Source organism: Oryctolagus cuniculus, chromosome 10 (assembly GCF_964237555.1).
Source record: "Oryctolagus cuniculus chromosome 10, mOryCun1.1, whole genome shotgun sequence".
Taxonomy (NCBI): Eukaryota; Metazoa; Chordata; class Mammalia; order Lagomorpha; family Leporidae; genus Oryctolagus; species Oryctolagus cuniculus.
In genome coordinates, this window is record NC_091441.1 from 56,360,251 (window position 1) to 56,379,006 (window position 18,756).

Sequence of the window (18,756 nt, forward strand, 5' to 3'; positions counted from 1 at the left end):
CAAAGGCAACAAGGAGAATACAGAAACTGCACAGAGAAAAATGCTTAAACATTTATTTTATTAATATATTCAGAGACAGAAGAGAAAATAATACAAGTATAAAACAATAATAGGTAGAAGAACACATACCAAATCGAGGTGAAGACTTCTGTCTACACAAAAAAATCTGCACTTAAATGTTTACAGCAGCTTTATTCATAAATGCTAAAACTGGAAGCAACCAAGATGTCCTTCAATATCCATGCAATGCAATATTATTGATTGATAAAAAGAAATGAGCTGGGCCAGTGCCGTGGCTCACTTGGTTAATCCTCCACCTGCGGCGCTGGCATCCCATATGGGCACCGGGTTCTAGTCCCAGTTGCTCCTCTTCCAGTCCAGCTCTCTGCTGTGGCCTGGGAGGGCAGTGGAGGATGATCCAAGGGCTTGGGCCCCTGCACCCGCTTGGGATACCAGGAAGAAGCACCTGGCTCCTGGCTTCGGATCAGCACAGCGCCAGCCGTAGTGGCCATCTGGGGAGTGAACCAACGGAAGGAAGACCTTTCTCTCTGTTTCTCTCTCTCACTGTCTATAACTCTACCTGTCAAATAAAAATTAACAAAAAAGAAGAAATGAGCTAACAAGTCACAGAAAGTCATGGTGGAAACTTAAATGCATATTGCTAAGAGAAGGAAACCAACCTGAAAAGCTTACCTACTGTATGATTCCAATTACAGTTATGTGTCACTTAATGATGGGCATGCATTCTGAGAAATGTATCAAAGGGCAAGCATTGTAGACAGACCTTACACAACTACAATTGCTGTGACATCACTAGCAACATGATCTACAGGGCTGTGGTGATATGTGCAGTCTCTCATTGGCCAAAATGCTGTTGCACTGTACATGACTATGTATGATATTCCGGAAAAGGCTGAAACTTTTACAGAGAGTAAAAAGATCTACAGTTGTTCAGGACTTAGTGAGAAGACAGGTGAATTGGTGGAGCACAGGGATTTTTAGGACAGGGAAACTACCCTGTATAATATGGTAATAGTAAATATATGATCTTACACATTTGTCAAGACCCATAAAATGGACAACACAAAGAGTAAACACTAACATCAACTATGGACTTTAGTGAGTAATAATGTATCAATATGCATCAATTGTAACAAATGTCCTCACTAATGTAACAATCAGAAGTTGGGTATGTGGTACCCCTCTGTACTTTCTGCTCCATTTTTCCATAAATCTAAAACTGCTGTAGAAATAGTCTATTAACAAAATAAAATGAAGTATTCTTAAAAATTGGCTAAATTGGCAGTGAAATTAATACTGTTTTTTAAAGATTTACTTATTTATTTGAAAGTCAGAATTACAGAGAGGGAGAGACAGAGAGAGAGAGATCTTCCATCCATTGGTTCACTACCCAAGTAGTTGCAGTGGCAAGGGCTGAGCCAGCCCAAAGCCATGAGCCAGGAGCCGTGTTTCTGCTGTTTTTCCCAGGCCATTATCCAGGAGATTGACAGGAAGTGGAGCAGCTGGGAAACAAACTGACATCCATATGGGATGCCAGGGTCTCAGGTGGCACCTTTATCCGTTATATCCAAATGCTGGCTCCAGCTCTTATATTTTATTTATTTATTTATTTATTTGACAGGCAGAGTGGACAGTGAGAGAGAGAGAGAGAGAGAGAGAGAGAGAGAAAGGTCTTCCTTTGCCGTTGGTTCACCCTCCAATGGCCGCTGCGGCTGGCGCACCGCGCTGATCCGGAGGCAGGAGCCAGGTGCTTCTCCTGGTCTCCCATGGGGTTCAGGGCCCTAGCACTTGGGTCATCCTCCACCGCACTCTCTGGCCACAGCAGTCAGCTCTTTTATTCTAAAGAGAACTATAAATTTTAAGAACCTTTGAAAGATCTTTAAGATATTAAGTATCTAAAAGTATCACTTTGAACTGAGCAATTTTTTCCTTTCGGAAATTCACCCTTAGAAAAAAGTACAAGAGTAGGCATTGTGGTACAATGGGCTAGGTCACCACCTGACACACACATCCCATATTGAAGTGCCTGGTTCAAGTTCCCAGCAACTCTGCTCCCAACCCAGTTTCCTGCTAATGCATCTGGGGCAGGACAGGGATACAGCAGATGATGACTGGGTCATTCCCTACCAGTAGGAGACCAGGATTGAGTTCCCAGCTGCTAGCTTTGGCCAGCCGATGCAGGCATTTGGGGAGTAAACCAGAGAGTGGAGAAGGGTCCATAAATACGAAGTAAGAAACTAGAATCTCATTTAAATTATCCAGTGGGTAAATGGTTAAATAAATTATGGTATATAATTAGATGGGATTACATGCAATAAAATTATAATTAGTGACATCACAGAAAAATATCCATGAGTGAAATATTGATTTTAAAAGAATACAAAATTGCATATACAATTACAATTGTGAAAGAAAACTATATTTTTGTAAAAACTGTGTGAAATTGGTGGAATTGTTGATGCTCTTTTTCCCTTTTTACCAAATTTTCTAATATGTCATATTTTCTTTAAATGGAGAAGGGGTTTTCAGTGATGTGGCAAAGTGCACTTTTCTAAGTACTTCAATATAAATATTGGATTTGGCAATGCCTTAATGATTTTTTTTACTCTTATAAGCTACAGGAAAGAAAACATTTTGGAGGCAACATATTTATAATAAAGCAGGAAGAAAGTATCACAAATGGATTCCTCACTCTGAGGGATAAGAAGAGGATAGGGCTCAGTACACAGCTCACAAAGGCCTCCATTTTCTCTGTACAAGGCAAGTTCATTTTCAGAGAGGGTGCTGAAGTGAGAGAAGAAAGGTTAGGCCAGGGGCTGGCACTGTGGCATAGTGGGCTAAGTCCCATATAGACACCGGTTTGTGTCCCAGTTGCTCTTCTTCCAATCCAGCTCTCTGCTCCTGGCTCCTGGCTTTGGATCAGCTCAGCTCTGGCGGATGCAGCCATTTGGGGAGTGAACCAGTGGATGGAAGACCTCTCTCTGTAACTCTCTTCTAACGCAGGCCCCCTAGACTTTTTTCTTTTGAGGAATTTGTTCTTTCTTACTGATTGTAAGAATGCCTTATACACAGAGTATTAACAGTTTATTATTGCCAAGGCTGCTTTTCTTTTTGTTTATATTTTTTGTTCTGGATAGCTGAGAATTATGTAAAAGTTTAAATAAATGTGTATGCATATAGTTCATGCTTTCCCCTGTTCTTGGCTTTGCAATAGTGGTTAGGATGATCTTCCCTACACTACCATTATGTAAATATTCACCTCCTTTTTTCCCCCTAGAACTTTAAGAGGTAGTGTGATGTGTTAGATGAGAACAGACTCTGATGCCAGATTGCTGACATCCGCAGTGGTTCTCATTATCTCGTTAAGCCTCTGCTACCTCAACTGTGAAATGGGAGAAAAAGAACTCCTAATTTACAGAGCTGCTCCAAGAATAACATGAGTAAAATACATACACTAGAAAAAAAGTGCTTAAATTGGCTTGATACACAGATAATTTAAATAAATGTTAGCTGTTATTATTTTTTCTTTAATTTACCTGGAAATTATTCTGATCAAAAAAGTGAGATTGAGATCAAACTCTGCTTTTTCCTCACTTGATTAACTCCATCTTTCATCACATTTCTCTCAATCTAGCTCAGTTTCCTTCCTTCTCTTCATGAGATATAATCAACATTTTTCACTTTAATTTTTTTATTCTTACAAGTATAATTTTTAAGTTAAAAATAAAAATTATATTTATTGGTTTTATATATGATACGTAGTCATAAGTCACTTCATTAGGTAATGGGAATATATTCTCAGAAGAGCATCCCTAGGCAATTTTTTTGTGTGAATGTCACAGAATGTGCTTACATAAACCCAGATGGTATAGGTCAATCACCCAGTGTGGCTGTTTTCTAACTCTGACTTTCAAATAAAATAAATGAGTCTTTAAAACAAAAAAGAGGCTGCTGCTGGCCTAACACAGCAACTGCTTTACAGTATTTTTTAATACATAAGTAGAAGTATACTCTAAAATATTAGCAAAAAAAGTATAGTAAATACATAAATCACATATTATTAAATAATATATAATTATACATGTCGTACTTTGTACAACTAGCAGCACAGTAGGTTTATCTACGCCAGTATCACAACAAACATGTGAGTAATGCCTTGTGTGATGAATTTTTAAAGCTACCACATCACTAGTTGGTGAGAAATTTTCAGCTCTATGACACCCTTACAGGACAACTGTCACATATGCAGTCTACTATTGACTGAAACATTGTGATGTGATACACGGCTGTGATGGTATTTGCTATGGTTGCTATGTGTTAGTCCAAAATTCATCTGTTGAAATTCTAATCTCCCAGGTGATAGTTTTAACTAGGTCATGGTAGAGTCCTCCTCATAGGAGACCCCCATGCGCCTGGGTTCAATGCCTGCCTCCAGCTCCCAATTCCAGCTTCCTGCTAATGCGGATCCTGGAAGCAGTGGTAAAGGATCAAAGCAGTTGGATTCCTGCCACCCACAAAGGAGACCTGGACTGAGTTCCTGCCAACCACAAGCCCACAGTGGCGGGCATTTGGGGAATGAAACAGAGGATGGGAGGTCTGTCTCACACACTCTGTCTCTCAACAAATAAATCTTTAAAAATTTTTTTAAATACAGGGAAACACTAGAGAGCAACCTCGCCCCTTCTATCATGTGAGGACACAGAAGTACTGTCTATGAACTAGAAAACAGATTTTCACAATCAGTCTGCTGGCGCCTTTAGCCTGGACTCTCCAGTGTCTAGAATTGTGAGAAATAAATATTTGTTGTTCATAAGCTACCCAGTATATGGTACAATTTTTATAGCAGCCCAAAAGGACTAAGAAATAAGTATTTATATATTTTGTTCCAAAATGCATAAAGACAGCTAAAAAGTCAGGCTCAGAGTTTGTTACATGCTGCTGTCTGAAATAGTACATTCTCTTTTCTTCTTTTAAATTTCATGTGTTAATGCATTAAAGCAAGGGTTTAATGTCTTTAGCACAGTCTAGGAGCCCAGGGGCTCTGGCTGGTGCCTAACTCTCGGCCTCGTCCCAGCCCCGTTAGGCGGACAGCCCTGGCCTCTCTGTGTTCCTCAGGCCTGTCCAGGACTCCCCCAGGCCTGTCACACTCTGCAGTGCTCTTCTCCAGTCCTCCTCCTGGCCATGTCTCACTATTCCTTCTCCACACAGGCAGTACCTCCTTCTCCACACAGGCAGTACCTCCTTTTCTACACAGGCAGTACCTCCTCAAACCCTCCTGACCTCTTCAAGATCAATTGCATACTCCTGGCTACTCTTTCCCTCTCTAGACCTCATTTCAATTATAAAATCATCTAGTTAACATAGAGGCTAGTGTATTCATTAGTGTGTTCTGTTTCAGTAGGAACTCATTTTAATATTGGTTGAATTAATGAACAGAAAATTAAAATAGTAAGTATGACATATATTAATTCACCTCATAATCATCTTCATAGAACTAGATATTATTAAATAATTACTACAAATGTTAACTACTTGAAAGCAATGAGTTCAAATTATCATTTTTGCTATAGAGAAAAATGTTTGATGAAAACCCTAAATTTTGTGAATTCCAAACTAGTCCTTTGTCCTTTTGGTCTGAATTGAAGTTTTTTTTTTTTTTGACGGGCAAAGTGGACAGTGAGAGTGACAGACAAAGAGAAAGATCTTCCTTTGCCGTTGGTTCACCCTCCAATGGCCGCCATGGCCAGCGCGCTGCAGCCGGCACCCCGTGCTGATCCGAAGCCAGGAGCCAGGTGCTTCTCCTGGTCTCCCATGGGGTGCAGGGCCCAAGCACTTGGGCCATCCTCCACTGCACTCCTGGGCCACAGCAGAGAGCTGGACTGGAAGAGGGGCAACCAGGACAGAATCCGGCGCCCTGACCAGGACTAGAACCTGCTGTGTCAGTGCCGCAGGTGGAGGATTAGCCTATTGAGTCACGGCGCAGGCCTGAAGTTTTATTATTGGTACATTCATATGTACATTTACTCATTTTGTCATTAATTACATTTTTTAAAAGATTTATTTATTGGGGCCAGTGCCATGGCACCGGCATCCCATATGGGCACTAGTTCGAGTCCTGGCTGCCCCTCTTCCAATCCAGCTCTCTGCTATGGCCTGGGAAAACAGTAGAAAATGGCCCAAGTGCTTGGGCCCCTGCACCTACCTGGGAGACCAGGAGGAAGCACCTGGCTCCTGGCTTCAGATCCGTGCAGCTCCAGCCGTTGCAGATATCTGGGAAGTGAACCAACAGCAGGAAGACCTCTCTCTCTCTGTCTCTCCCTCTTACTGTCTATAACTCTACCTCTCAAATAAATAAATAAAATCTTTTTTAAAAAGATTATTTATTTATTTTAAAGTCAGAATTACAGAGAGGGAGAATCAGAGAGAGAGAGAGAGATCTTCCACCTGCTGGTTCACTCCCAAGATGTTTACATTGGCCAGGTCTGGGCCAGGCTGAAGGAGCCAGGAGCTTCTTCCAGGTCTCCCACATAGATGCAGAGGCCCAAGCACTTGGGCCATCTATTAGCAGGGAGCTGGATCAGAAGTGAACAGCTGAGACTTGAACCGGTGCCCATATGAGATGCCAGTATCTCTGGCAGTTGCTTTACCCACTATGCTACCACATTAGCTCCTAATAACATTTTTATTATTTACCTTATCATTGAGTCTGCTGATTGAAAGATGAATTATACAGTTTTTTCCCCTTTGAGAGTTTTGAGGCCAGTGAGACATCTGCCAGCGTCATTACAACTAAGAGGCAGTATGACACAGAAAGAAATGTGGGTACAGAGTAATCCTTGTTGTCTAGAAAGGTCAAAGACGACTCTGGAAATTATGTGCTTGAGACTTTAATCTCCATATTTTCATTGAAAGGAAGAGCAGGAAAAATGCCTTTTAAAAAAATCAAAAAACAAAACAAAATGTAAACAGTAAAGCCTATTTACTTGAGGCCAGCGCTGCGGCGTAGCAGGTAAAGCTGCCGCCAGCAGTGCCAGCATCCCATATGGCTGCCGGTTCATGTCCTGGCTTCTCCTTTTCCAATCCAGCTCTCTGCTATGGCCTGGGAAAGCAGTAGAAGATGGCCCAAGTTCTTAGGCTCCTGCACCCATGTGGAAGAACCAGAAGAAGCTCCTGGCTCCTGGCTTCGGATCGGCGCAGCTCTGGCCATTGCGGCCAATTGAGGAGTAAACCAGCAGACGGAAGATCTCTCCCTCTCTCTGCCTCTCCTTCTTTCTCTGTGTAATTCCAACTTCCAAATAAATAAATAAACCTCTAAAAAAGCCCATTTACTCGTCACTTCTGCAAGTCACTTTTCACATTTATAAAGAACACCTTTATCCACTATATTGGCTGTCTTCAATGGCAAATATAATGCGTCTTCAAACATTTGTGGAAATATGGAATCAAAAAGTACAAAAGTTTAAAATCCAAAAGCATAGCTTTTTAAATAATATGTATTTTTTGTCTTTTTGAAGACTCATACAACTGAATATCATTATGTAAGTGACATAGCCATACTGAGAAAGACAAATATCACATGTTCTCTCTTGTTTGAAGACACGAACAAATGTTTCCTAGTTTTCAGGAGGGAATGTGTCTGGCATGATGGACAAGACAGTTAAAAGCTGTGTGCCATCCCCAAAGATTCTCTTCTCTGCACTGTAACCTTAAGAGTCCAGAATTGGAAGATGGCGGCAGAATAAGATGAAAGGAGCCATGATGCCTGAGCAACTATAAGGATAAAGAACCTAATCACATCAGACTGCAGTGTGACCAAGTAATTAAGACACTGAAGTTTGGAGGGTGTTTGTTACAGCAGTTAGCTTATCCAAACAAATCACCCACTCCATCCTGAGGGTAGTGTGTAGTCAATCAGAATTTCAGGCAGTGATACAATGACAAATACTCTCAGTCTCCATTTAAATATCTATCACCCCTTCTTTGCTAACAGGACCTCAATTTCATTTGGGGTACCAAACAGCTCAAAGTAAAGAATTTTTTTAAAAGAAGTTTATTTGAAACTTAGAACCACAGAGAGGGAGGAAAGAGGGAGGGAGGGAGAGAGACAGGAGAGGAGGAAGAGGGAGGGATCTTTCATCTGCTGATTCACTCCCCAAATGTCCACAACAGTGGAGGCCAGGCCAGGTCAAGCCAGGAACTCCATTCATGTATACCACCCAGGTAGCAGAGATTCAAATTCTTGGGGTATCATCTGTTGCTCCCCAGGCACATTAGCAGGAAACAGGATGGGAAGTGGAGATGGGACTCTATTCCAGGTACTCCCATGTGGGATACGAGCATCCCAAGCAACATTTTAACACACTGTACCACAATACCCGCCCTGAAGAGAAGAATTTTGATTGGTCTAAGTGTCTCATGAAAATTCTGTTCCCTACCTTTCTAGCTTCCCTTGCAGTGAGCAATGGCCAGTGAAGCCTAGTTCCAGCTGAGGAGACCTAATAGGATTTCTGGAAAAGGTTTTCCTTCTGTGATAAAGAGACTTCAACATCTCTTTCCCTCTCTTCTTGCCTTAAACAAGTATCTGCATGACTGGAGGCTGCGTCTCTAATTCCACATATTCACCAACGCCATACATTTGTGGGCTGATGTGGGACACATGTGAAAAGAGAAGCATATGTCCCACCTAAAAGGATTAAAAAAATTGATTATTTATAAACGTGGAAATTACAAAACAGAAGCCTCACTGGGCCCAAGGCCATTCAGTTCAAGAAATCTGAAATATAAAATCTATTCATTTAACATTTACCCTTAATTTTTTGACACAATCCACTGAATCCAAAGCAACATATTTATCTCTCACACTTTTCTCAATGTGCTGCCTTTAAATCAGTGTACTCCGAATTTCAAATAAATAAATACATTTTTAAAAAATCAGTACAGTATCTGGCTAACAGTTCATACTTTTGAGTCAGACTGCCTGGATTCAAATCCCAGCTCAGGTATTCACTGTGTAAACTTAAATGGCACTAAGTTTCTATCCAGCTTTCATTACTAAAATGAAGGTAACCATAGCACATACTTTTTTTTTTTAATCTTTTATTTAATGAATATAAATTTCCAAAGTACGACTCATGTGTTACAATGGCTTCCCCCCCCATACCGTCCCTCCCACCCACAACCCTCCCCTTTCCCACTCCCTCTCCCCTTCCATTCACATCAAGATTCATTTTCGATTATCTTAATATACAGAAGATCAGCTTAGTATACATTAAGTAAGGATTTCAACAGTTTGCTCCCACACAGAGACATAAAGTGAAAAATAATAGATGATTTTTTTTAAATGATGATGAAATCAGATCAGACCTATTGTCATGTTTAATCCCAGTGAGAGTCAAGTTGGGAATTGATAATTTCTTTTTTTTTTTTTTTTTTTTACAGAAGATCAGTTTAGTGTACATTAAGTAAAGATTTCAACCTTTTGCACCCCCATAGAAACACAAAGTGAAATATACTGTTTGAGTACTCGTTATAGCATTAAGCCTCAATGTACAGCACATTAAGGACAGAGATCCTACATGAGGAGTAAGTGCACAGTGACTCCTGTTGTTGACTTTACAAATTGACGCTCCTGTTTATGGCATCAGTAATCTCCCTATGCACCAGTCATGAGTTTCCAAGGCTATGGAAGCCCCTTGAGTTCTCCTACTCTTATCTTGTTTAGACACGGTCATAGTCAACGTGGAGGTTCTCTCCTCCCTTCAGAGAAAGGCACCTCCCTCTTTGAAGACCTGTTCTTTCCACTGGGATCTCACTCACAGAGATCTTTTTGCCAGAGTGTCTTGGCTTTCCATGCCTGAAATACTCTCATGGGCTTTTCAGCCAGATCTGAGTGCCTTTAGGGCTGATTCTGAGGCCAGAGCATAGCACATACTTTTAAGGATGGCGGCAAAGATGAAATAACACAAGCAGTATAAGGCACATAGCAGAATGCTTGGCACATAATGCTTAATAAATATAAGCTTTGCTTTTTATTACTTCCAAATCTCAGCCAATGCTCTTCAAGTGGTGAAATATTCCATTGCCTGTGGGGTGTCCTAGCAGCCTATGTATGTAGTATGGTTTATGTTCAGGGCCCCTAGGGAGCAAACTAAAGAATAATTAAGGTTCTCTAACCGCCTTTAGACTGCTTGTAGTTTTGGCAGGGTTAAAATAACATCATACCTAAATTTTTCTAAGTACAGGATTACAGTCAACAACTAAGAATTGAGATGAGAGAGGACACTTGACGTGTGGGAACATGCCCCCTAATGTCCTTGTGAATTCCTCACCACAGACGTGTGGACTCTGGGCCTCACTCTCGACAACATGACAAACAAGAGACAAGTAATGGCCAGCGATGATAACCAGAACAGCAGTAGTGGGACACCCATCACTTACTTAAACAAGTATACTTGTTATAGTAAACAAGTAATAAGTATACTTGTTTAAGGCCTTCTCACCACGCTCTCTACCTTCCCCATGCTTCTCCAAAATTCACCTTCCAAGGAAATGGCCCACATTTTTGCTGCTCCATATCTCTGCTCATATGATTCCCTCCCTTAAAGAAAAACCAATTAGCCCATCCCTGTCTATTAAAACTATTTCTCAGGGGGCCGGTGCTGTGGTATAGCAGGTTAAGCCTCTGCCTGCAGTGCCAGCATCCCATATGGGTGCCGATTCGAGTCCTGGCTGCTCCACTTCTGATCCAGCTCTCTGCTCTGGCCTGGGAAAGCAGTAGAAGATGGCCCAAGTACTTGGACCCTTGCACCCATGTGGGAGATCCAGAAGAAGCTCCTGGTTCCTGGCTTCGGATCAGCCCAGCTCCAGCTGTTGTGGCCATTTGGGGAATGAACCAGCAGATGGAAGACCTCTCTCTCCCTTTACCTCTGCCTTTCTGTAACTCTGTCTTTCAAATAAATAAATAAATCTTAAAAAAAAAAAAAACTATTTCTCAGAGTCAAGGTACATGCTTTGACTTTTAAAATAGTGTCCTGCTCAAATAGTCTCCCTGACCTTTCTGAACCCCTGTTGAACTTCATTCATTCCAAAAACATTTTTTGGGTACCTTCTATGACCTTCAAATTATTCTGTGTGCTGAGGGGACATGGCTTTGACTGTTTAGGAATGGCTTAATGGCTACAATAAATTGAATTTATTTGTACTTAGTCTCTTCCCCAACAGTACTTACAATTAATGATATACGTAAAGTAACAGAATAGCAACAGAAAAATCAGGTCCAAGAGCTACTAACCAATAAATAAATAGTTCAGCATCAAATAAAGCTCTAAACTTCCCAGAGAACAAGGCAAAGGAGAAGCAAATAGTCTTCTTCAAGAAAAGATCACGCTGGCCGGCGCCGCGGCTCACTAGGCTAATCCTCCGCCTTGCGGCGCCGGCACACCGGGTTCTAGTCCCGGTCGGGGCGCCGGTTCTGTCCCAGTGCCCCTCTTCCAGGCCAGCTCTCTGCTGTGGCCAGGGAGTGCAGTGGAGGATGGCCCAAGTGCTTGGGCCCTGCACCCCATGGGAGACCAGGAGAAATACCTGGCTCCTGCCATCAGATCAGCGCGGTGCGCCGGCCGCAGCGCGCCGGCCGCAGCGCACCGGCCGCAGCAGCCACTGGAGGGTGAACCAACAGCAAAGGAAGACCTTTCTCTCTGTCTCTCTCTCACACTGTCCACTCTGCCTGTCAAAAATAAAAAAAAGATAAAAAAAAAAGATCACGCTTACCAGCACCTCAGGATGAATAACTTTTTTATTTTTTAAGATTTATTCATTATTTGAAAGGCAGAATCACAAAGAGGCAGAGGCAGAGGCAGAGACAGAGAGAAAGGGTTTCGATCCACTGTTTCACTCCCAAATGGCTGCAACAGCTGGAGCCAGGCAATTCGAAGCCAGGAGCCAAGAGCTTCCTCTGGGTCTCCCACGTGGTACAGAGGCCCAAGCACTTGGGCCATTTTTCACTGCCCTCCCAGGCCACAACAGAGAGCTGGATCAGAAGTGGAGCAGCCAGGACTTGAACTGGTGCCCATATGGGATGCCGGCACTGAAAGCAGCAACCTCACCCACCACTCTACAGTGCCAGCCCCAATAACTTCTTCCTTTCCCTAGTGTATCACAATTCTCATTTGGGATATTGCAGAGGTTTCCAATATAGGTTCAGCATCCCTCACATGAAATGTTTGAGCTCAGAAGTGCTTCAAGATTTGGATTTTTTTGCTGTTTGGACTTTAGAATATCTAAATCCATCTACATTATAAGATATACTGGAGAAGGAACCCAAGTGTAAACACAAAATGTATTTAGGTTTCATATACACATAGTCTGAAGATGATTTTATACAATGTTTTTGGTGCACCTCCATTTTGACTACAACTTGTAACACAAGGCCAGGTATGAAATTTTCCACTTGTGGTTTCATTCTGGTACCCAAAAAGTTTCAGATTTCTATTACCAGATTAAGAATGTGGAACCTGTAATATTTCACTGTCCAAACTGCTAAGCACTGAGGCCCTAGCCATGGCTTTAGAAGAGGCTGACCTCCAGGATCCTCCACTGTGGCAAAAAGAACATCTGCCTGGATCCCAATGAGACCAGTGAAATCACCCATGCCAACTCCTGCCAGCAGATCTAAAAGCAGATCAAAGATAAGCTACTGATCCACAGGCCCATGACGGACCATTTCTGAACTCCAGGCTAGAAAAACACCTTGACTCACCAGAAGAGAGGCATGCAAGCATAAGGAGGTGGAATAAGACTGCTGATGTTCAGATACCTAAGAAGGACGCCTGGATGAGGATGAGAATTCTGTGCCAACTGCTCAGAAGGTGCTGGGAATCTAAGACTGAACACCACCCGTACCACAGCCTGTGTTGTGTTCAAACACAATCAAATTCTCATGGCACACATCCGCAAGCTGAAGGCAGACAAGGCCTACAAGATGCTCTTGGCTGACCAGACTAAAGCTCACAGCTCTGGGACCAGGAACACAGTAAGTTCCACAGGGAGAGACTCCTGGTTGAGAGGCAACAGAGCATCAAGCCTCAGTTCAAGGAGGAAGACATCAAGAAGGAAAGTTCCCTCTGGTTTGTACAAAGTGATCTTGACAAATATATGGATACATTATCCAGTAAAACTCCCCATTGTACAATATTGGGTATTTACATTGTCATTAGTAAACAATTTTTTTTCCTGACAAAAAAAATTTTAAACTGCTAAAGCAGAGGTATGTATAGGATGCCATATGATATAAACTAAATTCACTAAATATTTTAAAAAGTATTTATTTATTTACTTGAAAAGAAAGAGTTAGAGAGAGAGAGACAGAGAGAGAGAGAGAGATCTTTCATCCACTGGTTCACTCCCCAAATGGCTTCATTGGCTATAGCTGGGCTCGTCCAAAGCAAGGAGCCAGGAGCTTCATCCAGGTCTCCCACATGGGTGGCAAAGGCCCAAGTACTTGAACCATCTTCCGTTTCTTTCCCAGGCACACTAGCAGGGAGCTGGATTGGAAGTGGAGCAGCCGAGACACAAAACAGCATCATTATGATAAGGTAGTGCAGCAGGCTGTGGCTTTACCCACAATGCCACAACTCCTTAAATATGAGAGGGCTTCAAAAAGTTAATGGAGGAGTAGGCATGTGATGCAATGGTTAAGACACTGCTTGCAATGCTACATTCCTCTGAGTGCTTGGGTTCAAGACGGACTCTGCTTTTTTTTTTTTTAATTTTTTTTTTTTTTTTGACAGGCAGAGTGGACAGTGAGAGAGAGAGAGACAGAGAGAAAGGTCTTCCTTTGCCATTGGTTCACCCCCTTAATGGCAGCTGCGGCCGGCGCACCACGCTGATCCGATGGCAGGAGCCAGGTACTTATCCTGGTCTCCCATGGGGTGCAGGGCCCAAGCACTTGGGCCATCCTCCACTGCACTCCCTGGCCACAGCAGAGAGCTGGCCTGGAAGAGGGGCAACCGGGACAGAATCCGGCGCCCTGACTGGGACTGGAACCTGGGTGCCGGCGCCGCAGGCAGAGGATTAGCCTATTGAGCCACGGCGCCGGCCCGGACTCTGCTTCTAATTCAAGCTCCCTGCTAATGTACATCCTGGGAGGCAGCAAATGATGGTTCAAGTAGTTGAGTCCTAGCCACCTATGTACTAGACCCTTTTTGAGTTCTGGGTTCCTGATTTCAGTCTAAGCAGCTGTAGCTGTTGCAGGTATTTGAGGCATGAATTAGCAGATGGAAAAATCTGCCTGTCTCCGTTTCTCTGTCTCTCTGCCTTTCAAATAAATAAAACCAAATCAACATATTTTTAAAGTTCAAGAAAAATGTAATTAAAAGGTAAGTTAATTTTGGTGCAAAAGCATTTTTAAACGTGTACATAGTTTTTCCATAATATGCATTTTCCATGAACTTTTGAAGTCCCCTTGTACTATATTTGTTAATAAAAATAAAGATAATAATACTGTATTGGAAGTTAACTTATTAGAACACCATTCTACAACTCTTGTTTCAGAATTAAATAACCAAAATAGCATGCAAGGATTTAAATGAATGTCGATCACAATATAAAGAAACACATATCATATAGAAATGAAATGCAATGTTTGAGTCAAACAATAAAAGTATACTCATTTGTGCATCTCACCATATTTGACATTGCATCATTATTAGTTAACAATTCTCTCCCACTTAAGCTGGGTCTGATGTGAACTCAGTCAAAGGAAAACAGCTCATCTGTTTGAAAAACTGCACAAGAGACTGCCTGGGGCTTAAAGGTATTGCACTGAGGATTTTGCCATCCACCCTTCTCATTTCTTTCAAGAACTTTAATTCCACACTTTCAATACACACTTTTTGAAGATTTATCTATTTGAAAGGCAGAGTGAAAATGATGGAAACAGAGAAAGAGATCTTCCGTCCAGTGATTCAATCCCCAAATGGCCACAATGGCCAGGGCTCATCCAGGCCCAAGCCAAGAGCTCAGAACTCCCTTCAGGTTTTCCACAAGGTGGCAGGGGCCCGAGTTCTTGGCAGGGGCCCAAACATCTGCTGCTGCTTTCCCAGGCATCTTAGCAGAGAGCTGGTTCAAAAGTGGGATAGCTGGAACTCAAACCAGTGGTCCCATATTTGCTCGCACTTTGATATGGGATGCTGGCATCACAAGCAGTGAATTCATGCACTGGACCACAATTCCAAGTCCCATCCATTATAAGCTTTTATCTCAATGTCTCCCCATCATCTCAACCTTAACCAAAAAATCTAATGCATCACACCTCGCTCCCCAAAACACCAACTTTTATCTTCCCTGTTTTGTTCACAGCAACATCTTTCTTCTAGGCAATGGGGCGTGAGAAATTGGAATCACCAGTTCTTCTCCCTGGACTCCAAAATTCAATCAGCAGTAAACACACATTGACCATCCATAATATAAAATGCAAAATCCAAAAATGCTCCAAATATGAAATTTTCTGAGTAGTGACATAATGCCACAAATGGAAAATTCCACATTTGACCTCATGTGATTAAGTCATAGTCACAAAGTAGGCACACTAAAAATATTGAATAAAATTCTCATCAGGGGTATGCATTTGGCCATCTGTTGAACTGCTAGTTAGGATGCCCTCATCCCACAACAGAGAACTTGAGTTCAATTTTCAGTTCTGGCTCCTAATTCCAGCTTCGTACTAATGCAGACTCTGGGAGGCAGCAAGTGATGGCTCAAGTAGTTAGGTTCCTGCCAATCACATGGGAGACCTGGATTGAGTTCCTGGCTTCTGACTTTGGCCCCAGCCCGGCTTTGGTAACAGCCCTGGCCTACTCCTGACTATTGCAGGCATTTGAGGAATGGACCTGTGGATAGGAGGGGTTTGTGTGTGTGTGCGCGCGCGTGCCTTTCAAATAATTTTTTTTTTTTTTTGACAGGCAGAGTGGACAGTGAGAGAGAGAGATAGAGAGAAAGGTCTTCCTTTGCCGTTGGTTCACCCTCCAATGGCCGCCGCGGCCGGCGCACTACGGCCGGCACACTGCGCTGATCCGAAGCCAGGAGCCAGGTGCTTCTCCTGGTCTCCCATGGGGTGCAGGGCTCAAGTACTTGGGCCATCCTCCACTGCACTCCCTAGCCACAGCAGAGAGCTGGCCTGGAAGAGGGGCAACCGGGACAGAATCCGGCGCCCCAACCAGGACTAGAACCCGTTGTGCCGGCGCCGCAAGGCGGAGGATTAACCTAGTGAGCCGCGGCGCTGGCCAAATAAATTTTTTTAAAAGATTTATTTATTTATTTGAAAGACTGAGTTGCAGAGAGGCAGAGGCAGAGAGAGAGAGAGAGAGGTCTTCCATCCACAGGTTCACTCATCAAATGGTCACAACGGCCAAGGTGGTGCCAATCCAAAGCCAGGAGTCAGGAGCTTCTGGGTCTCCCACGCAGGTGCAGGGGCCCAAGAACTTGGGCCATCTCCCTCTGCTTTCCCAGGCCATAGAAGAGAGCTGGATCAGAAGTGGAGCAGCCGAGATTCAAACCGGCACCCATATGAGATGCCAGCACCACAGGCAGCAGCTTTTACCCACTACACCATGGCACTGTCCCCTCACATAAATTTTTTTAAAAATTAATTTCACACTGTGTGTATAAGGTGTTTATGGAGAAAATGAAGTTTGTGTTTGGACTTGGGTCACATTCCCAAGAGACCACATTATGCAGATACAAATATTCCAAGTTTTAAAAAAGATCCAAATTCCAAAACACTTCTCATCTCAAGCATTTCAGATAAGGGATACTCAAACTATAGCTCTTTTCCTTTTATTTCTTTAGTCTCTTTCTATTTCCTTCAACAATAATATTCAAGTCCATGTTACTCCAAGCCCACATTTATAGAATAATTTAAAGTCATCTTTCCTAATATTCAGAGCTTTCACATTCCTGTTCAGACACTTTCAGTTGGCCCTTGGTTACTCACTAAATACAGGGTGAGGGACAAGTGTTGTGGTCCAGTGGTTAAGCCTCTACTTGGGATGCTCGCATCCCATAGCAGAGCATCTGTTTGAGTCTAGCTATTCCACATTTGATCCAGATCCCTGCTAATATGCCTGGGAAAGCAGGAGATGATGTATTAAGTACTTGGGTCCCTGCAAGCTTATAAGGAGACCCAAATGCAGTTCCAGGCTCCTGGCTTCAGCCTGGTCCAGCCCTGGTATTGCTAGTACTTTGGGAATGAACCAGTGGATGGACGTTCTCTTTCTCTCTGTCTCTCCATCTCTCTATTTCTCTGCCTTGTAGGCTGAACTTCAGAGCCCAACAGCTGGCCACCTATCAACCTCTTTTGTCTCCACTTTCATACTGTTCTATCAGTGTCTGTATTCAGTATTCTATAATGACAAACTGCTCTCCTTACCGATTCCTTGTTAAACCAAATTTAATTCCTAACAGCTTAGGTACAGTCATAGGTCCAAGTGAAAGTTTTCTTAGGCTTCTATACTTTTTGCTTAACTCATAGTATTTCCTGTCGTCTCTGTGAGTCATTCAACAGTTATTTGTATAGCTCTGTTGTACTTAATTTTGTCTTATGGAATTTTTCACATACACTCTGATGGAATACATGTGAGCATATACCTTATCTTCCACTAAAATGTAAGTTCCTACACTTATTTTTCCCATGTACAGTACTTAGCATTTGATAGGTACTCAAATGTCTCATAGAATTTGAGAGGGGTACCTTCAATATCATCTATTCCAAACTTCTACCCAGAATGGTATTCCCTTCAACACTCCTCACAGCCCATCTTTCAGACTTTATTGTACAACTACACCACAAGACAGCCTGTTCCACTGCTGAAGCACACTAGGTAACAGAAAGGTATTCATCAATCTGAAAAATACAGCTAGCTGAAAACACAAAGAACCAAACAATGCTTCCCTAGATACAAGTATATGCACAGAATATCTTAGGAAGGATATACCAAAGGCTGGACTCTGGAGATTTGGGTAGCTATGCAATCGTGATAGAAGAAAACCTAATTTTCATTATTAGATTTTTATGTATATTTAATAATAAAGTAAAATATGCTTTAAGTTCTTTCTCATATGCCTAAATCTTCCTCCGTGAAATTTATATTCTATTTCTGATCTCTAGAGCTGACCATCAGAATTCAAATATGCTGATTAATTAACATTTTTCAAGAGCTGTTGCTAAGAATCATATAACTGGATATATATAACTGGTGTTTATTAAAACTCTTAAAAGTAATAAATTTTTAATGAGAAAGTTGTTCCAATATGCTTAAACAGTCCTTTTTTATTTTTTTTACTGACACACAAATTTCCAAATCAGTTCTCTTAGTTGTCTTAACTAAATTTTTCCCATAGACCTTATATTCTGTCTTAATTCACACTGGCACAAGATACTTGTTGCTGAAGGCATTATGGTGTTATCTTGTGTACTGCATACATACCTTTGTGATGTTCTTGACACTTGCTGAACTGTCTTATTACACAAAATCCCAAGGCATGCATGTTTAGCTGCTTTCAGGATATCTACATAATTTTTACAATTATGCATAATTCTCAAGTTGCAAAATAGCTTTGGAAAGAAAGATTATTCCTACATACGAAAATTACAGAATAAATAAAGATGGTCCCCTCACCACTACGAATAGGCACACTTCCACTGGGAATTAAGTAATCAATACTTTAATCCTGGCTCTTTAA

At 42.1% G+C, this 18,756-nt stretch overlaps 2 protein-coding genes across 4 annotated transcripts in view; one reads left to right on the forward strand and one right to left on the reverse strand.

Annotated features, from left to right (window-relative positions):
• The window catches only part of GREB1L (GREB1 like retinoic acid receptor coactivator), a 288,635-nt gene that overhangs the window by 241,245 nt on the left and 28,634 nt on the right, over positions 1 to 18,756 (reverse strand). The window lies entirely within an intron of this gene.
• The window catches only part of LOC138843927 (uncharacterized), a 38,521-nt gene continuing 30,151 nt past the window's right edge, over positions 10,387 to 18,756 (forward strand). Inside the window, exons 1-2 of the mRNA XM_070049818.1 lie at positions 10,387 to 10,480; positions 12,924 to 13,048. Coding sequence (XP_069905919.1) covers positions 10,387 to 10,480; positions 12,924 to 13,048 — 219 coding nt within the window. The remainder of the gene's footprint in view (positions 10,481 to 12,923; positions 13,049 to 18,756) is intronic.